This window comes from Notechis scutatus, chromosome 5 (genome assembly GCF_049901735.1).
Source record: "Notechis scutatus isolate UNSWTSFEM ecotype Mainland chromosome 5, rNotScu1.2, whole genome shotgun sequence".
NCBI lineage: Eukaryota > Metazoa > Chordata > Lepidosauria > Squamata > Elapidae > Notechis > Notechis scutatus.
Genome location: NC_142013.1, coordinates 85,367,763 through 85,389,980, shown reverse-complemented (window position 1 = coordinate 85,389,980; position 22,218 = coordinate 85,367,763). Strand labels below are relative to the sequence as shown.

The window sequence follows — 22,218 nt, the reverse complement described above, 5'->3', positions numbered from 1 at the left end:
GCACACCTGCTTCTTCCTTAAGATTAGAAACCACTACTGATTTTTGGATCACATAGCAAGCAATGTGAAAAGGTAAAGGGTTCTCTTTGCACATATGTAGTAGTTGTTTCTGGTTCTAGGGGGCGGTGCTCATCTCTGTTACAAAGCCGAAGAGCCAGTGCTGTCCAAAGACGTCTCTGTGGTCATGTGGCATGACTAAATGCTGAAAACGCACGGAACGCTGTTACCTTCCCACCAAAGTGGTCCCTATTTTTCTACTTGCATTTTTACATGCTTTTGAACTGCTAAGTTGGCAGAAGCAGGGACAAGTACTGGGAGCTCACTCCATTATACGGTGCTAGGAATTCGAACCGCCAATCTGCCGACCTTTCTGATTGACAAGCTCAACTACTCATGGCTTAAATCCTGATTATTTTAAGCCTAATTTACCTACCAAACTGAAGTAAGAAGTGAAATGAGAGTGTTCTGTGCTTCCAAAGCCAGGCATATTTTTTGCAGGTCTGAGGGTGGTCTTTCCATGAACCACTCCTGCTCTTAAATAATAAAGCTCTTTTCTACACAGTAGAAATAGACCTGTCATAAATCCAGATGACCACTAGATGACATAGGAATTAGTTTTCTGTATACTTTTTCTGCCATATCATGCCTATCCAGAGTTTTGCAACCCTAAGTGCTTTCCCAATTCTTAATTGACCTTCTCTAATTCTGGGTCCAACCCAAAGCAATTAGTAGAGTAGCAATGGTTCTATTTTCCTAATTACAAATAAATGACTTTTTGCTTAGCATTCATCATAATGTTATTTCAGGGTTTGCTTCCTAAAAGTAACAGAGGAACAGTTGAAGGTAGAGAAAAAGCATCATAAAGGGACATAAAACTTGTTTCCTAATCCACATGAATGCATTGAGGTCTTGCCTTGAGATAATTATCATTAGAAAAATGGGAATAGATAAATGGGATAAATCTTAAGTTCCTTATCACTTTTTTTTTTTTTAATAAAATCCAAACTGAGGATTGGCAAATACATTTGTGCATGCCCAACTGAACATAGGGTATTACCAAAGCTCCTATAAACTCATTGGGTGTTTATTTTAACTATTGTATTTATCCTAACCAGGTTACACCTGTGATTTTTTCTGTACCTAAGGATATTATTTTTGTGTCAGTTAAGGCTAGGATTTGTCTGGAAGATTACCTCTGCCAGAAATTTCTAGTGCAGAAAATTTAATTTTAAAAACGTGTTGAACTTTACTGCGAATTTGTGCACAAATGTATGTTGGATTAGACTGATATCGGTCATGCCACAGACCTTTCAAGCTTGATTTCACTAATCTGATAAAGCAGTGGAGAAGGAGCCTTTTCTAGTCAAGCAAGGAAAATAGATAACACTGAAGCATTAAAGTAGGATGTTTATACAGTAATTAATTATTTCAACTATAGTTAATATCAATCAACTGAGTTTTATTAGTTTTGCCTTATCTTGCCCTTTTTTTACAGCTATTATATGTTAGAAAACAGGCCTCGGAATATTTATGGGATGGTTTGTTACTCGTGTTCACTGGCACCTCCAAACACTAAAGAATGTAAGTTGGGTTCCATTTTAATTTTACTTTACTTTAAATTTAACTCACATTTTAGACCATTTTATATACTGTGATGTTGTACATAGAATCTGTTGACTGGGTAATGTTTTGAGTTTTCATAATTCTCTTTTATAAGAATGCAATTTTATATTTTCTATTACAAAAATCAAAGTTATAGTGCAGAAAACAACATGTATAATCACATTCACAAATTTAACCCATATTTCTCCCCCCCACAAAAAACCGTCTGTATTAATAAACATATGGATGTTTAATCCAAAATCAGATATTAAAGTTCCCTCCACCATTTTACAATTCCTGCAAAATGAATTGAATAGCCTTCCTTTTAAGGGTGATTGGATCTATAAATCTCAATTTAAGAAAAAACAAATTATACCACTTTTTAAACATACCTTAACCATTATTTCATTAAAATAAGATAGTCCAATGGTTTATTTGGAAATTCTTCCATATAATAATATTGACTTTAATTATATTCCTTAGCAGTCTATAAAATGCTGTTAATTCGGAATGCCCCAAACCCATTTCAATACTGATATTCATTCAGGAGAATTTAGTCTTGTCTTCCTTCCTGCAGTTGCATCATTCAAGCTCAATGATAATCAATTACAGTCCCAATATCTTTATTCACTAGACTATTGCTCTATGCATCTGCTTTTCCAACATTTTATATGTACATTGGTTATTTTGACTGTAAATTTGGGCAAATTGCTAAGAAATGTGATCTGGCTTGAAGACAACTAACTTGCCATGAAGTGTAATAAAACTTATTATTTTATGGATCTCTATTAATTCAACTTTGGATGCAAGAGAAAAAGCCTGAATTCAAATTAGTCCAAACCATTTTTACATCATTTATATCAGACTGTGCAATCTTGGCAACTTTAAGACTTGTGCACTTCAACTCCCAGAGTTCCCCAGCCAGTATGGGTAGCTGGGGCATTCTGGGAGTTGAAATCCACAAACCTTAAAGTTACCACCCCTGATTTATATACATATTTCTGTAATTTATGCTACAATAATGTAAATTATGTAAAACACCTCAGCAAGTGATTGAAAACTTACAGACATTGTGTGCGCTTGGCTATAATGGGATCTGGTTTTATGGCAGAGGTGTGGAACTATGGTCTCTTTATGTCTTGTGGACCTTAACTGCCAGAATTCTTGAGCCAGACTTGAAGTCTACAAGTCATAAAAAGGCCATAGTTCTCCATCCTTGTTTTATGGTGTCTGCAAATGATTGCAAGCAATGCGTCTGTCCTCACCAGAGAAGGAAGATAAAGATTTAATAACCTAGGAGGAAGAAGTGTTAAATGTGTTCCACACCTTAAGTTATGCATAAAAATAATACATATGAAATAAAAGTATAAATAAATATTTTTATAATGTCCTAAAAGAATGTGTAACAAAATAAAAAAAATAAAAAATGGGGGACAGGGGGAGAAATATATTTACCCTGCCAGGAAGAGACTAAGTAAAAAATGTCAGGGAACTAGCTCCAGATTCACTGGATCATCAATTTAATTCACAGCAATAAATGTCAGCACAAAGTCACGTTACAGATAGTGAATGCAGGCACAGCTGAAACAGGCCAGCTAAATAAAACTGGGTTATTAACATTGCATGAATACTATTTGGATTTCAAATGAGCATCCTTAAAAATTAAAGGTACACTATATTTCACAGCTAGTATTGCTTAGAAAATGCTTCCCACTGTTCTAGGAAAGACTTATTCAAAATCATGGGTACTCTGTTGGGCAAATGAAAATGGATGTCATTTTCTAAAATATTTTACATAATATAGTGTATAAAATTTTATTTAATGCTACATTTTATTCAAACTATATGCATTACGTTGCCTCTTAAGCTAAGAGATATTTATTTCATTGTATTAGAGAACCAAATTTCCTGTTCAATTTGTCTGGTGTTTCTGAGTTAAGATTCATATTCCAGAACTGCAGAATAGTAATAATTTTTTCACTACAGAATGATTTGATCCAAATATGGATATAAATTTAATAAATAAAAAATATATTAATTCTATCCTTAAGGCCCCTAGGCTAACTTTTTCTTTCATAATGGGTGGGATCTTAATTAAATATAATAAATAATTTGCATACTACATACAACACACTTCCCCCTCCCCTTTTTTTGCTTCACTGTGATGCAATTAAACTATTTCCATATTACTTTTCACTGCAGCACTGATATATGCTTATCAATATCTATGATATATGAAAAACTGCAGTACATTGTGACATACATTTCCTCTCACACTAATTTCAGTCCCATACACATGGTATAGAGTTGGGCAGTTAAGTTATCACAAAATAATAATACATATTTAGGTGCCATAAACTCTGGGTTTACGAGTTGTGAATCATGAGGAACCGTACACGGGCTCACTGCCTTGGCTTAACTGTACCCACAAGGGTTGCTTTGTGCGGCTGTAGCATGGATTGAGTGGGAGCTCCAGCAGGTTCTGACCAGTTCTGGAGAACCGGTAGCAGAAGACTGGAGACTTTACAGTATCCTTCCCCTGCCATGCCCACCAAGCCACGCCCACAGAACTGATAGCAAAAAATAATTGAATCCCACCACTGGGGAGCTCCTGAGGGGAAAACTTTGCACAGGGCAGTGAACACAGTGGTGGATTAAAGCTCACTGGTGACCTAAGCACTGACAAATCTTGGTGCCCCCCCTTTGTACATATGTAGAAATGAAGCCAAGCTTAGGCTACATAAAAGTTTTTGTGGTGCTCCTTTTGGGCCTGGTGCCCTAAGCATGTGCTTAGTCTGCTTAATGGCTAATATACCACTGAGTGGACAGATGCCCCTTTCCTGGCTTTTTGCAGTTGTAGCCACCCTGTCTGGAATGGGCCCAGCCAGAGTCACACAGTGTACAATCCCAAACTTTCTCTTGAGGGGAGTAAACAGAATTTCATTTATAATGTGGGCCAGTGTGCTCATGGGAAAAAAATGATAATAAAAGTTCTCTTCTGTTCTGTTCTGTTCTCTCCTCTCATCTCCACTCCTCTCCTCTTATCATCTTACCTTATATCTTACTGTCCTGTGAATCAAACCTCCAAACAAGATTTGATTAATACCAGTTGAGTTTCAGGCTACACAATCTCCTTGATTTTTTTCCCCAATTACTAATAATTAAAATGTAAGTAAGTTCAGAATACATCCAGAGAAGAAGGAAAAAATGGTGGTGGTAGGAATGAAAGGGAGGGGCCTATATGAATGCTTTTTTTTCATAATGCTTTCCTTCCCACCCTGGATTTTTATTCCTTTTCAATATCAAATTCCATAAAGAAAGAAAAGAAACAATTTTAATTGCTCGCAAAATATTGCAGTTATCAGTTCTTGGAGACTAGTGAGTTGATATTATAATTTGTAACAATGTACAAATAAAACCAATTTGCTGTAGTGGTTAAGATACCAGGCCAGGAGAGTGTAGGACATAATTGTTGTTCAAACTGAGCAAACTGCATCATTTGTGCAATAACACTATGCTTATATGAAATCTCTTTTTCTTGGATCTCCCCCTTGCATCTTTTCCCAGAGATGCCTCTGCCTGTTTTGTCACTTATAGAAATATCACTCTAAAAAGACAAATAAATTGGAAGTTTAATAATATTAGTATTTCTTCTTAGGGTTATAGAGGTATTCATATTACAAAGTTTAAGTTCTTTGTTTTTGTACTTACTTTTGGTTTTGTCCTTAATTTTTAAACATCTTTGTTTCTGGTCTTGTTTTAGTTCTCCAGTAGCCATATAGTATTACAAAACTTTAAAAAAAGCAAACCCAAATTTTATTATAGAAAAACTTCTTGTAAACTAGACTCTACTACATCCAATGCATAGAGCAGGGCTGTCAAACTCACGGGCCAGATGCATTACACACTAGCCACATCCACACCCAGTTTAGCAAAGGGGGAAAAAGTTCTGATATGTCACTGCCGTGATGACATGAGTTTGACACCCCTGGCATAGAGGATAATACTGAAATACTCCTCTTTCAGCATAAAATAACATATTGCTGATGTAACAGATCATAGTCTAAGAAAATGTGTATTATATTTTTTTAGTCCTTTAGCTAGCATGCTAGCTTCTTTAAATCAATCAATAACTAATTTCTGGAAAAAATGTCTAGGATCATAAATTGCTTCTCTGCCTCAGATAAAAATGGGTAAATATCTCCATTCAGACACAAAAATGTGCCAACTCTCTATTTCACATCTCAGCAGGATAAATTGAATCATATAAAGTAACCTTTAAAATGGATCGGAATCTCAAATAATTGGTCTCTGTTCATGGAAAAAAAAGCAGTTCAAAGTTGAGATTCTGCAAGTAACCAGCAAATTTGTTTCTTATTACAGGCACAGGCGTTACTTCTGGTGTGTCAGCCAGTTTCCTGAGTACTTCAGGCACTAGTACTCATTCGCCTTTTCAACATGTGCACAAAGGTAAGAAAAGCAGCTCCTGATTTAATTATTTGTACTTAATAGCAGGCTTCAGGGCCATAGTAGGCTTTGTAACATCAGGCTGAAGGAAATTTGGCAAATGTAATGACACAACTAGGAAGGACCAAGTGAATGTTTATGGCCTATTACCCATCAGGCTCAATTATTTATTTATCTATTTTCATTGATTTATTCCATTTCTAGAACCGCCTATCTAGTGACATCAGGAGTTTATAATTATAAAACTATAAAACCATTAAAACAATTGATAACAATAAAAACATTCAAAAAATAAATACCCCCAGATAATTAAACAACTATCAGAAAAGCCAAGGGCTTCTGGTTTGAGCTTCTTTGGTGACAGACTGAAATCTGCGATCATGTGCAGTTTCGACCTGTGCTCACTGCTGGAGTGCCCCGAGGCGGCTGGTTTTGGGGCTAAGCCACCCCGTAGAGGTGGTGAAGAGGGGGGAGACTGCCAGCAGGGTCGAGGAGAGTCGCATTTCTCCTCCGCAGCTGGCCATTACTCCCTTTCCCGAAGGCGGTTGCAGTGGTGGTCAGAAATGGCCACCTCAAAAAAGAACTCGACCAGAAAAGAAGGTGCAGGAGGAAGATAAGAGGAGAAAGTTTTGGCTGACCGTGTCGAACTGAAAAAGCAACAATATAAGATACCCTGGAATTTGAATTATAAAGAACAACATTGTTCCCAAAGAAGACTTTGAAGCGGCGAATGAGAGAGGGAAGGGAAAGGATTTGGTTTTTTTTCTTTTCTTCCCTATATTGACAACTAAGAGATTTAAGCAAGAAATCGGCAAAAATCCACTTTGACATTAACAGGTATTTAAGCTGAAAATAAAATGTCAAAGGGATAATAAAGATTTCTGGATTCTCAAAAACTTTTAAAAGAAGGAAAAAAACAAAAGGGTGGGATCTGGAAAAAGGGAGGAGACCACCTGGAAGTGAAAGGAATTAACAGTGAAACTTTAACAAGATTCCTAAAAGATACATTTAAGTGAAACTTTGTAACAAGATAAGAGGACCCCAGGAAGAGAAAGTGGAAAAAAGAAACAAGAAGAAACAGCTTTGGATTATTTGGATTACTTGATGATTTTTGGATTTTTGGCTATTGGATCTAAAGGACTAAAATCAATCGGGTGGTTGTTTAAAAGTTTTTAAAATGGTATCACTCTTGGAAGAATTGAGAATGGAACTTAAAAAACAGAAAGAAGATGCACAAGAAGGAAGAGGTTCTTTTGACTTCGTATTTCAATTTTTAGAAATGGAGATCCTGAACTATGAGAAACAACAAAAAATGCATGTAGATCAAGAAGGGCGGGACAAAGAAGAAGCCATTTTCAATGACCAAGTATTTCTATGTCGGGAAAAGGAAGGGAAGGGGGGAAAGAGAATGAAAAATTTAAGATCTGGAAAAACAACTCAAAAAAGAATAGTTTGAAAAGTAATTATAACATTAGGAAGAAACAGAAGAGAGGATTATAGAAGAGAGAATCAGAATTAGAGAGAGAAGGGATCAAAAAGGGAAGGGAGAAGAAGAGGGAGAAGAGGGAAAGGAAAAGAAATTATAAAGGACAGAATCAGGACATAGAGAAACAGGGAAAACGTATAAGACACAGAGATAACGGGTGAAAACTTAATTGAAAGGGGGATTCTGCAAGGGTACATAAGAGAGTATTGTTATATTAGAAATAGAAATGAACTTTGAAAATATGAAACAAGTGTGATTAAAATGATAGATAAATTACTCATTGTAATGTAATGGAATGTTTAATAAATAAATGAAATAAAGAGAATGAGAGAATGAAATTAGGAAAGGAGGGGAACATTTTAATTATTATAAATGTGTTATAAAAATCTAAGTGAAGAGGAATATGAAAGAAACATGAAAAAAATATGGAAATATTATAAGTGTTCCTAGAAGTATGATAACCTATTGAAAAGAAATGTTAAAGATGTCAAAGATTATAACTAACATTAATGATAGAGCTGAATTGGAATACAATAAGTATTTTATTTATTATTATTATATATATATATATATATTCTCTTTAAGAACTTAGTGCATATTTTAAGAATGTACCAAGCAGAATTCGACTGGAAGTTATGTGTTATATTGAATGTTATAATTGTAAAGGCATACATTGAAGTTTAAATAAGAGTTGAATGGATAAAAATTAAAAGATACAAAGATGTCATACTCCAATTAGTAACTATAGGGAAAAAATTTTGTTTAATGAGAAAAGAAAATATGAAATTGAAACAGGACAGACAAAGTATAAATATAATGACTAGAAAGATATTGAAACTTAGAAAAAGATATATATATATAATTGAATTTAGAAAGGAATGAGATAATTAAAAGTAAGATTGAGAAAACTAAGGGAAGGAAAATTATTGAGAAAATGTTAAAATAGTAATAAGATATGGAATAGAACACAAAGATGAATATGAAATTGAATTTGTGTCTGTATGGAGAAGTGATAACCTGGGACCATGCTATTCTCAAAAAAAAATTACTTGTATTATGTTTTGTGAAAACCCAAATAAAATTTTTATTTAAAAAAAAAAACTATCAGAAAAGCCAAGAAACAGGGCCCTTAACACAGCTTCAGACCCAGGTACATAGCCAAGTTTTTAAAGTTTTACAAAAGGCCCCCAAGATGGGGGCCATCCTATTCTCCAAAGGGAGAAAACCCCACAAAGCTACAGGAGAGTGTAAAATTATTTTTAGAAAAGACTGTAAAAGGACTGCAGTTGACAGACAATCCTTCACAATGCCTTCTTTTCTCAGATAGGAGGAATCCTCAGAATTATTCCTCAGCAATCAGTCTACTTCAGTAAAGATGAATTATATGACTTTCATTTGCCAATGGATGTACCTATTCAGGGAAATTAATTTAGTTGCTTTATCTCCTTGGGTGCAACTGATTTGGAAAGCAGGAATTTAATGGAATGTAGTCAAATGAACAAGCTTTTGGCTGCTAATCCACCAGATCCTTGCTTAGGACACATATATATGAAAATGACATACAGCCTTGTAATTGGGGTATGTGGTTTATGAAATCAGCTTTTTGTTCTGATCCCAAGAGTAATCATCACTGTAATGTGTGAACAATGCCCAGCAATTTCATTAGTTAATTGCAAGGAGAGGCAACGTGCTGCACTTGCATGGAAGTAATTTACCAGGCATTTACTGAGACTTCTACACTCAGGCCTTTTATGCATGAATGGGGAATACCCGCATGCAATAAGTCTCCATTTACAAATATGAAAATTGGGGATCTTCCTGAATTGAAGCAACTTTACCTTCTTTGTCAGTTGCATGTTTCAAACTGGTACAAAATGAAAACCAACAAGCTGCAGAAAAATACAGTATATTGAAATACCTGCATGGCACAATAAGGTCATTTGTTTGTTTACTGAAATTTATATGGCTGTCCAACTCACTCTTATTGACTTAGGTGGCTTATAGAGTTATTCAAAAGGTAATTTGCTAAAGGTCAAATAAGAATACTTATTTTACAATAGTGCCAAATGCCAGTTGGAACCTCTGGCTGACTGTGTGATGAACCATATCATACTAATAAATAAATAAAATACAAATGAACAAATAATAAAATACACCATCTAGGGTAGCCCTACAGCAAGATAGGTAGCAAATAAATTTAACAAAATAAACAACCAAAAGAATCCATTCTGAAGAGTCAAAGGAACCAAACAGCAGATCCATTTCTACTGAAAATTCAAGTCTTACCTTTAGGTGACAATTATAAATAAAAATAGATGCTAGCTGCAAAAGGATTTCAACTCCAGCTTTGATCTTTTCATGGCTAATACTAAAAAGACTGAATAGGCAAACTGGAATAGTCAGTCAGCCATTATAAAATGTCCACAATTTGCAATGGATGTCATATTATGAGATGGGTATTGACTAGTGAGGAAAGAGCATCCAAAACTACATTTTCTCTTATTGTTATTTTCTGAATGAGCTCTGTGAACAATGCTCTGTGGTGAATGGAAGGTGAAAAAACGACCGAGAGGGTGAAGATAGATTGCAATCTGAAACATAGAGGCTTATAAAGGCCAGTCTTTTATTCTGCTGCAAGCAGAGAACAATTCAGTTGACTTAAATTAAAATACTATGCAGTATGGCAACACAATCCTAGTATGGTTACTGTATAGTATTAAAATGACATGAGGTCTACATGCTAGACATGGAATGTAATAGATTGGCTGCTTAGAAGGGAAAAGTTTGACCCAGGAGACTAAGAAATTGTCCTCCCAACTCTAATCACTAGCTTTTGGCCTGCTAGGGTGTTTCTGCTGAAAAACACAGTTCTGCACACAAATTTACTTCTTCATCTTTGTTGTAGACACTTAGTTGGCTGAATTTAGTAGAATTTATTTTCATAATAAATTGTCTTTACATTTAGTGCTGATTGCATTCGATAAAGACGTGATGTGATTTTATTAAGGCTCTTCTATTAAAAGAGTTGCTTTCCTCAAAGCTGAGAAGGATGTTCCTCATCTCCCTGGACATCTTTGGAATCTGTATTGGCAGAATGGGAGCCTTCTGAAATCATTTTTAGGAAGCAGTGGAGAATTACGTTTCTTTTCATTTTCATTAGGGAAGTTTACCTTTTAATTGTGCTTAGTTTGATTATATTATCCTCAGTAAATTGTTTAAGAGTACATATAGATGTACAATACAAGTACTTGTATTAAAGACAAATACTCTGACTTGACTTTCATTTATTCTCAAGGAACTGTAAATTATAGACAGAATAGAATAGAATAGAATAGAATAGAATAGAATAGAATAGAATAGAATAGAATAGAATAGAATAGAATAGAATAGAATAGAATAGAATAGAATAGAATAGAATAGAATTCTTTACTGGCCAAGTGTAATTAGACACACAAGGAATTTGTCTCGGCGCAAATGTTCTCAGTGTACATAAAAGAAAAGATAGAAAAGATTCATCAAGAGTCAAGAATCATAAGGTACAACACTTAATAATAGTCATAGGATACAATAAGCAATTAAATCATACTAGGAAACAGTCAATAAAAATCATTAGGATATAAGCAACAAGGTTACAGTCATACAGTCATAAGTGGGAGCAGATGGGTGAAAGGAAGGATGGGAGGATTAATAGTAATAGTAATTGAAACTTAGTAAATAGTTGAACAGTGTTGAGGGAATTATTTGTTTAGCAGAGTGATGGCATTTGGGAAAAAACTGTTCTTGTGTTTAGTTGTTCTGGTGTGCAGTGCTGTATAGCATCGTTTTGAGGATATGAGTTGAAACAGTTTATGTCCAGGATGTGAGGAGGTCTGTAAATATTTTCACAGCCCTCTTTTTGACTCGTGCAGTATACAGGTCCTCAGTGGAAGGCAGGTTGGTAGCAATTGTTTTTTCTGCAGTCCTAATTACTCTCTGAAGTCTGTGTCTGTCTTGTTGGGTTGCAGAACCAAACCGTTCTAGAGGTGCAGTTGTCAGACTCAATAATTCCTATTGTTGTAGACATGGGTTGTAGACATGGACAATCTACAACCTCTAAGGCATTTTCAACCTTCGATTGCACTTTTTATGCTCCTATTTTCAGCACTTACAGTACAAATCTAAAGAAAGTAATCCCCCAACATCTCATATTCTCCTACTAGGGTAGTGTCACTATGCTACTGCTGTGTGCACTTACGGTCCTAAATTAAATGAATAATAATTTTAAAGCACTATTAAAATTAGGTTAATAATTACAAATTTAGTAGATTAAAAATAATCTCCAATGAACTGTTCAATGGGATTTCTTTTTAAAAAAATTATTGTTGGTTATTAAGTAACTGCAACAAATAAAGCACCATCAAAAGGAAATAATTGTTTCCTTCAAGCCTACAGAATGGTACCCTGATTCAAGATGGTGCTGGTGCAACCTGTGAGATAATAACAACTTTGGAAGGATTTTATCTGCTTTAGAAATATTGGGTTGATCCTAGATGCATTTAATCAATAATTAAATGAAGTAGTTGATGGTTAACCCTGGAAATGTTTTTAAATTATATTTTCTCTCTCTCACTGTTTGTCATTCTAGGAGATCTTTCTGGACAAGGACATCTGGCTACTGCTCTTATCATTGCCATGTCCACTATTTTCATCATGGCTATTGCTATTGTGCTGATTATCATGTTTTACATTATGAAAACGAAAACTTCAGCTCAAGGTAACTGTCAATTAATAGCAAAGATTACAGTTTTGAAATTGCGGGGAGGTTGCAGCAGAATCAAAAAAGGTCAGCTAGCAGTTGCAGTGACACAATTGGAGCGCCAACCCCTTTTGTTCATGGGATACAATGAAGTATGAAAAGGATGGAGTTTTGATCTTGCTGCTGTGTTTGCCATCTTGTGTTCAAAATGTTTGGTGTAGGTGACTCTTGTGAGTTAATCTTAACAAGATGTTTTATTTTGGTCTTACAGCATGCTGTACCAGCCAGTCAGTGAAGACGGTAGAATCCCAGGCCAACGTACAGGAAGAAAAAACAGAAGTCCAAGGTTGGGACTTGTTTTGTAATTTCTGCTGTTTAGACATCAGTGCCCACAGGGCTTACACTGCTTTAATGTAACTGCATAAGCTCCAGTTGTTAGTGGAAGAGTAATTGGAAAGGCATTGAAAACTAATGAAAATTCAGCTCTGCATTTGATTATTTATGCATTCTTACCTGCTTGGAGAAGTTCCAAGGCAATTGTATTCACAACTCAAATGCCGGATGGTTATGTGTGTCTGTTTTGCGTTTTTGACATTTTGTTCTTTTCACATTCTTTTTCCATTGCAGAAAATGGAAAAATTTTCTCTGAGAAAGATGAATTTGGAAAACTGACAGCAACTCCAGCTAAGGTTGTCAAGAGGTATGTGTTATCTAAACAGCAGGCTGGTAGTGCGGGCGTAATATGACAACATTTGCAATCTGTTGGGGGAAAAAATGTCTGTTCCTAAACTAAGCCACATTGAATCCAGTGGGTGGGTGAATTGCTAAGCAGTTTTCATTGGCAATGACATGGATGGCATAATGAGAAAATAAGATCAAATAAATTAGTAGGGACAATAACGAAGGCACAAGCATTGTTTAAGAGGGAACAGTTTCCATTACTTAAACTATTCAAAATTGAAACTATAAATAAGTAATGTATATGTGGATCAGTCCCCATTAAATTAAATATGAGGAGTGGATCTATATGTACAGAGAATTCATTCATGAATATTCAGTACAATATTCACCAGGGCTGGACTTGGGCATGTGATTGTTTAAGTCCTCTTGGAAGTAGAAATGCACAGAACACTATAGTCCTACATTGATGAAGAAAACCAGGATTACTTTTGAATAAATATACTGCTAGACATTAATTGGCAGATATAAGTGAAGGGTGTTAATGTTTTGCCCTCTTTTTTGCAGTATTTATTTACACTCAATCTAGTAGTAGTATTCATCATCTATATGAAATAAACAATTAACAAGTGTCATACAAATAATTCAGTAAATGAGGAACACAGACAAACCATAGGTAATAAAACCTACTTTAAGATCAGAAGTTTATTTCATGAGCAATTTGGAACATGAACAGCCATCATAACACAACTTATATCCAATAGCTCATTGCAATGAGGTCCACCGACATGGCTGAGTCCAGCAAGGATTAGCCATGACCAATGGCACTGAAGAAATCCCAAGACATTCTTTTTATACTTTTCTGCACACATTTCACAACTTACTTCTCTGCTCTTTCTTACAGTCTCCACATATACCCGTGTATATCTCAAGCCTCTATCCATCGGCTACTTTCTGTTCTCTATTTCTCACGGTTTTCAAAACTACATACTTTCCAAAATCACATTCCACAAAATAGCACAGCAGGATTACAAATAGTTCTGGTACATTTTGAAATCATCCTGCCTAAAACTTTGGTTCATGTCTCTTTTATTCTGGGGTCTGCTATCATCCAAATGCCTTATTGAATCTGATAGATCAATAGCCTATTTTTTTCCTTCCCACACAAGTGTGCAATTTAAATCCAAAAGGGCATTTCTGGAATTGTGCATGTTGCTGTTTTAGAAAAGCAATCCTGCTTAGCATATTTATGTGTTCATTTGTTGCTTTTCAGTGAAAACGATGCTTCTTCAGAGAATGAGAGGCTTTTAAGTCGCAGCATGGACAGCGATGAAGAAGCTGCTATTGACAAGCAAGGGACTCCAGAATTGTGTTTGTTGTCTCTGGTACATTTGGCTCGAGATAAATCTTCAACAAACAACAAATCAACTGGAGTAAGTTAATTGGAAATCTTGTTGAATCAGTGACCTTTCTGATGATGTGTTACAGTGATTAGTTGCACTTTTAATGGACAGTATCCAAAAGAAGAATGTATGAAGGAGTCTTTGTGATGAGCTGATGAGATAAATGCTAAAAATGGGGTGGAATTATATTATTTCTATCAAACTGCTAAAGCAGTGTTTGTCAACCTTGGCAATTTTAAGAATGATGGATTTCAACTCCCAGAATCCCATAGCCTTTAAGTTCACCCATCTTAAAGTTGCAAGTTTGAGAAACACTGTGATAAAGGCTACTTACAAGCCAAAAAGACACAATCTTCAGAAATCCCTGTGCTTTTCCCTGCTTTCCCAAATGTTTGCACACCTTCACCTGTCCCAGCCTCTTCCCAGATGATCTTCTTTGGTACTAAGACAGACATTTGCTTTTTTATTTTATTTTCACAGTTTTGCAGTTCTAACGCCACAATTAACGGAACAATAGGGAACACGTTATTTTACTCCTACTTTCCACTGTGGGTCCATAAAAATTTCACAGCAAGAAAAATGGAGAGTTCAGGTTTATAGAAGCAAAGGAATCGTGTTGCTATATTGCAACTTAATGATGTTTAAAAAAATAAAGAAAAACGAAGTTTAGCAGTAATGTGGCACACGGTAGGAAAGGGAACATGCTTCATCCAACATGAGCAGATATTGAATGGGTGCCCACTGGGTGGGATGGGATGGGATGGGATGGGACGGGATAGAGTAGAGTGGAGTGGAGTGGAGTGGAGTGGAGTGGAGTGGAGTGGAGTGGAGTGGAATGGAATAGAATAGAATAGAATAGAATAGAATAGAATAGAATAGAATAGAATAGAATAGAATAGAATGTGAGCTTCTAGGGGAGAAGATTATTATCTTATCAGGGCACTGTTGGATCAACTGCCAAATTATGTATAAAAAAGCATGCAGAACTGAGCAGACCAATATGAAATGGCTACATGAGGGAGTGACCAGCTGCTGAAGGGAAGTGACAAGTCTGGCACTCATCAGAAAAATATGCCATCAATATTTGTGGATTTGATAGTATACAGTGCCTTTACAGTTTGATATAGGTGCTTTTTCATTAAATGTATACAACTATATATCTGCTTTATAGGCAAAGTTGTTAATGGCAATGATATGTTTGAGAAACAAACTGCAGTTTTATTATTGCCTTTTTTAGCCAACCCACCTTCCTCTTAGAAGCATAAAATCCTTGCAAGAATCATTACTGTATGTTTGTAGGAGGAAGGCTGTTGACCCCTCAGGGAAATCTGTGATGCATATAAGTCTGAATGAAGGCATGTAGGTCCAGGGCCTCTGAGAAGATTGCAATAAGTTGCAGCATCATTATTACCTTTATAACTTCTCAGAGAAAGGAGGTGCTAACCTGGAACAAAGGCCCCCACTGACACTCCCAGTCCGTTGGAGTGTAGTGTGCAACTGCCCACACCATAAGACAGAGAGGAAGAAGGAATGGAGGGTGGGGTGAGTGTCTGTAGCTTCCCAAATTGCAAGCATAAACACAGATTACAATGCCAGGTAAGGTATCCCCAAGCCACTCACCCAAAGGACAAGAAGGGGAAAGGTATGAATCCCTCAGGGCTCGGGAGAGAAAAGATCTGAGACCTCCAGCCTACAACTCTGTGGACTTCATCATTGCAGTGCAGACGTCTTCAAAAACATGCCTTCCATGTCCATTGTGACACACTGCACAAGAAGGAACAAAAGGGATCTCTCTTTATTTCTTTTTAAACAAGAATAATAAACAGGATTGCATACTGAGAAGAGAAGCAGTAATGTCAAGGAAGCCACATGGAAGAATCTTGCCTAAAGCTGCCTTAGTCTTGTCAACATCAATAATAATCTTGGTATTTCCTCCCCACTTTCCATGGATTCAGAACTAAGAGTTGAATAGTTCGTCCAATCCATATATACCTCCTGAGAAATAAAATCCTGAGGGCCAAATTACAGGAATCCAAGCTAGAGCAGTGTGCCTTGAACATAAATAAAAAGAGTAGATTTCATTTAAAACATAATTTAAAACAAACCCCCAAAACTTTAACCTTAGACTGTCTACTATTGACCTCACCCCCTTCCTAAGAGGCCTGTAGGGGGCGTGCATAAGCGCACCAATCATGCCTACCGTCCCTGTCCTATTGTTATTTATTTTAATTATCTATCTCATGTATTCAAAACTATGTTTATTCTTATACCTGTATCTTGTAAGCGATTGACAGATCAAATTAAAATAAAATAAAAAATTTTTTTTGATACAATTCTTTCTTTCCAGCTAGGTATGCACACATATATGTATTTTTTAACATTACAGCCAAGATTCACAGGCAATTTATGTTCAAACTAAAACTATTCTATATATCATACCAAATACATAAGGAATGCCATCTTTGTCTCTGATTCTTCACAACTTTGAATTACTTACATCAGTTTGGTCTTGAAAGATAAATGTTTTTGTCTTTTATTTTCCTTAGATACAAAGCCGGAGAAAAAAGATACTCGACCTATACACTAATGTATGCAGTGTGGCAGAAGGTGAGTGAAAAGAAATAAAATTTAGAAACTGAAAACACGTATGAACTGCTTTCTTAAGTACACGTCTTTATGGAGCTTCAATATTGCCAAGGAGTCATAAATACTAGATACAGATTAATCCCATTCTAAGGATTTTTTTCCTTAAAGCTTATTTTGGAAGAAGTAACGCTAAATATTCTAATGTCAGAATCAGGTTAGTGTTTAGTACATTTGGAAATTCAACAGGGAAAAGTCTTGAAAACTTCTTTTGTAAGCAATCTCCGTGAAAAACTCCAGTAATAGGATTTGTAGTTCCATAGGCATCCTGCCTTTATCTGTGATATTTTAAGAATCAATTCAATAGTTATTCTAGAAGACAGATGGCACAAGGTGGAAAGTGTTAAAATATACTTCTGTTGTAGGTTTTTTTAAAGCTGATTAATTATATTTGTACGCAGCCAGACTCAGAAAATAACTGTCTGTGATATACTGTACATTATTTAAAAACTGTAAAATAGGCAAAGCATATACACCTTATATACAGTAACTTACACATTTGTGGATATAAGCTGTTCACATCTGTTTTGTATGCTAGAGCCTTTGAAGAAAAAGAAACTTTCAGAGCTGGATTTGTTTTTAATCGTAACAAGATGTGGGAAGTTAACTAATCCTGAGTGCATTGCTCCCAAAATGAAGAGACTTTAAAAAAAACCACCCACACTCAAGTAAAAAATAAAATATTGCAGGAAAGTTCTTTTGAATTTCTCATAAAGGCTGTTGAACATGAGACCTTTCAGATGATTTAATACTTCCACCATCCTTCATGAAGAGCTGTGTGGGCTGAAACAGTTCAGACATGTAGTTCAATGAGACTCAAATTCCCAGTTCTGGTACAAATGGACCATTTCTCCTGCCTTTTTTGAGGCTGGAGACACACATCTCTTTCTTTTAATTAAATTTTGTTGTTGCTTCATATGAAGGTTGGCAGAAGTTTGGCAAGTGTTTAAATCACAAGGGATAGAGAAAGAATGGATTAGTATATATTCCAGGACAAGGTAAAAATAAAAAATGCTCCAAAACATAAAGTAAGAGACTCAACAATCTTTGCTGCAGCTTCTTCTATAAGATGAAATCAAAGCAGCAAAATAGAATGAAATGACATGTGAAATAGTAACAAGGCAGATCTAATAAGGTGACTGTGAACTTCCTTCCAGGCCTCAGTCCCACAGAGCTGCCCTTTGATTGTCTGGAAAAGACCAGCAGGATGCTCAGCTCCACTTACAACACCGAGAAAGCCATTGTGAAGACCTGGCGCCATCTTGCTGAGAGCTTTGGATTGAAGAGGGACGAAATTGGTGGCATGACAGATGGCATGCAAGTCTTTGACCGCATCAGCACAGCTGGGTATAGTATCCCAGAACTGCTGACAAAACTGGTTCAGATAGAGAGATTGGATGCCGTAGAGTCTCTGTGCGTAGACATCTTAGAGTGGGCCCAAGAGATGCCGAAGCCTGATCCAGCTGTGACCTCCTGACTTGCATTTTTGTGAACTTCATTTCCAGAGGATGATGGAGTGATTTAAATAACAAAGGGATTCAGAAGGAGATAAACTTTTGAAACTCCTGTAGCTTTTGTTTCAGTATCGTTTTTGCTATTGAAACAATAAAAAACACACCAAGGGTTTGTTCTTGATTTTTGGAATCAAATACACAGTGCTCAAACTGAAGACTTTTTCAACAAGACTTGTTTATGTCCCCCAAAGATATTACAGTTCATTTACAGTTCCATTTACAAGCACGAGTACAGATCAATCTACTAGTATCATTACTTGTTTTGAAGAAATATGGGTTAATTTTGTTTCAGTCCTGGATAATGAATATGTCACATCAAAAATAGTGATCTATGTGAAAATCTGTGCTGCTACAAGAAGTATTTTTTGAATTATAATTTTTCTCCCATATATTATGGATTTGGGGGAAGAAAAAATCCATGCCTGTAGGTATGGTTGGCTGTATTATCATTATTACAAGATCTATAGCTTTATTCCAATTTATTCAAATTGTAGCAAATAAGAGTTTGTGTATGTGGTCCACACAGAAATTTCAGCAATATTTTCATAGATACTAGTGGAAACTTAAAACTACTTATAATATAAGCAGAATTTATTTATTAATGTAATATTGCATTTCATAAACATCTGATCAGGGCCATCTTTTATGCACTAGAACAAATAAATGGGAACATTTGTTAGTTCTTGAAAAGACATCATTAACGAGAGGAAGAAGCCTCTAATAAATCTATCAGATTGATCAACTTTAGATGCAAAGGAAATTAATGACTGTTGAAACACTTTTATGGAAAGCATTTAAAAATATTACAGATTTCTTGATTAGAATTGTTGCAGTCACCAACAGAAATGTACATGGTATGTTTAGTTTTCCTGTGATGCAGGGGTGGGATTCAATTTTTTTAACAACCGGTTCTGTGGGCGTGGCTTGGTTGGTGGGTGTTACTTGGTGGTCATGTGACTGTGTAGCTCTTATGATTATTTTTTAAATAAATCTGGCTTATAATGTCTGAGCAAATGAGAACACTATTCTCAATTTCTCATGGAATGTGAATTTGCATGGAGTCTGGGAATGTTTGAGGATGTATTTCAGAGGTAGTATTCAGCAGGTTCTGACCAGTTCTGGGAAACTGGTAGTGGAAATTTTGAGTAGTTCAGAGAACCAGCAAATACCACCTCTGACTGGAGATTTTACAGTATCCTTCCCCTGCCACACCCACCAAGCCACACCCACAGAACCAGTAGTAACATTTTTTGAATCCCACCACTGATGTGTTTCATTTAATTCACCTTTTCCCCTGCTGGTGGACCATCTGCCAGAGGGATCTGTGCTCCATGTGAATTAAATATATCACAATCATCTATGATGGATGCAGGTTCCTCAGAAGTGGCGAGTTTCTTTTCTGTCTGTAGGATGTTGGACTAAGTACCGACTAATAAAACTGTATTGCTCTAAATTATTTTATTTAATGTAAAGGTACTGATTTTTCCAATATTATTTAAAATAACTGTATAATATGTTTTAATATGAAATCCATGGAAGAATTGATTACAGGAATATCATATGAACATCTAATGTTTGTTATGATGATCTACATTGCAGAGTTATAGTGCCCAATAGGGCCTTCATCCTTTCTTACCTATTTTTAGCACTTGAGAAATTTGCATTTGGATCGGTTCCTGGGATTAATCCTGATAACCCACTTTACGCAAAAAAGAGGGAACAGTAACTATTGAGTTTTATCATAGTATATCCCTAGTGTAAACACTGTGCCCTTGGATACAATGGCCTGTAGTCTTTATTTATAGATTTGAAAGGAATAGTCCCTCTTTTTATGCCAGGAATCATGAGTTCAGAGCCCAAGAGTTGGTAGAAATTTAATTAGCAAGTTTGTTAATATACCTATCAGAAACTGCTATGTTGACAGATTTCAGTAAGTTATTATTATTAAAAGAAACAACATGCCTTTAAAACATTTTTAATTACAAGAAGCATGAGTGAATGAAAATGCTATAAAACTATAATTCATGTTCAGGAAAATAATAACTAGGCCAACCCCCTAGTGCCTTCATTCCAAATAAGAAAAATCAAATTCTAGTCTAATGGGGGTCACTGAGATGAATATTTAATATTGGTGTATCTCCATGCAGCATCCAGTTTGTTAGCCTATGAGTTCTTGCATTAAAATATATTTTACTGTCTCGGATGTGTCCTTTCTCCTCTGAATAATGATAGAATTATTTCCTGTACTTAATTTGCAAACACAATATTTGTTACAGTTCCTTTTTCCCATGCAGCTGGAAGCAACCTTTAAATCTATTTTGGTAGATACAAATAAATAGAAGTGTCAGATTAGTACCTTGAAAAAGGGAGGAAGTAACTTTGGCTTTTATTTTGAGCTTCCACGGCCTATAATCTAGTGCACAGTGTGACTATTCAGGTGGATGCTCAGTGGAAACCCAAGCAATCCCCATGGAATTAATGTTTGAAAATACCACACATTAACCATTACACCATGAGATGTTGTATGGCAGAAGAAGACTACCCACTGTGGTCTGCTCAACATCTGCTCCATGACAATTACCCAGAGGTAGGAGGCAATTGTCATAGCAGGTGGCAGGATCTAGCCAAGGTTGATCTTGAGCCTTCTAGATCACAAATAATAATAGGTGGATAAAACTGCCACAATAAGACTTTGACAAGCTGGTTGTGTACTGTTGCTAAGAAAAGAAGGTAAATGTATCAAGTACACATGCATTAAACTAGAACCAAGGGAGGCTATCTTTTTTTAAGATGGTGACATAATAAAGTAATCCCATAGGTTCATTGTTGGGAACTGGATTTAGTTTTTCATTCCAGCTTTGTAGTATTAGTTTTGGTAGAATCCACAAACATTTTTAAAAATGCCTTTGGGTCATAATTTTGGGATTATAACATGCAATAATTTCGACTGCTTATTCTGCATCTCCACGAAAATGTAGCTGCAAGCTATAAATAATAATTCAGATCCCCACTTCCTACTGACAAAGTTATCTTGGAGAACTAAAGAATTGCCATTAGATTTGTTTTGGTAATTGTTTAAAAATACATATTTTATGTCTGGGGAATATCAAGGCTTTGAAATCAACAGCACAATGTGAACAAAGGAATATTTAATATTTTGTTTAAAATAGAAAGAAGCTTTTCACTGTAATTTAAAAAGCAGCAAAAGGCAAGGTTAGTCCTGCATTCTTGATAAATATTGTAACAATTTTGTGTAATTTTGTATATATAACTTATTATTGCACATTATGACAAATAAATATGATAAAAACATAAAGCAACATGTGTGTTCTAATAATTTAGATGACACCATTTTTTATACAATAGGCAAGTTTTGAAGAGTTCTTTGCTAAAAGTTAACACAAGTGTGGTTACGTTTTAAAAACATTTATTATCTTTTTAATATAATATTTATATTTTATGTAATATTAAGTAATTTATCATTAACTAATAATAAAACATCAGTTCTAACTGAAGTTCCCAAACATTTGTTTAAAATAATTAGCCGTCAGGATCAGAGATAGCTCTCTTTCAATTTTATTTCATTGCCTACCAACAGAATATCATCCTGTGTTGTTTGCAAGGCATGATGTGTGAAACCTTCAGCAAAGGAATTGAATTATGTGGTTAAATTATGAACCACTTTTATTC

General features: G+C 35.5%; 1 protein-coding gene across 1 annotated transcript in view; it reads left to right on the top strand.

Annotated features, from left to right (window-relative positions):
* The window catches only part of EDAR (ectodysplasin A receptor), an 85,142-nt gene extending 63,298 nt beyond the window's left edge, over positions 1-21,844 (top strand). The window contains exons 5-12 of the mRNA XM_026666708.2: positions 1,496-1,581; positions 5,986-6,072; positions 12,180-12,308; positions 12,562-12,636; positions 12,918-12,990; positions 14,242-14,401; positions 16,918-16,978; positions 18,172-21,844. Coding sequence (XP_026522493.1) covers positions 1,496-1,581; positions 5,986-6,072; positions 12,180-12,308; positions 12,562-12,636; positions 12,918-12,990; positions 14,242-14,401; positions 16,918-16,978; positions 18,172-18,491 — 991 coding nt within the window. The 3' untranslated portion in view covers positions 18,492-21,844. The remainder of the gene's footprint in view (positions 1-1,495; positions 1,582-5,985; positions 6,073-12,179; positions 12,309-12,561; positions 12,637-12,917; positions 12,991-14,241; positions 14,402-16,917; positions 16,979-18,171) is intronic.
* The last annotated feature ends 374 nt before the right edge of the window (positions 21,845-22,218 follow it).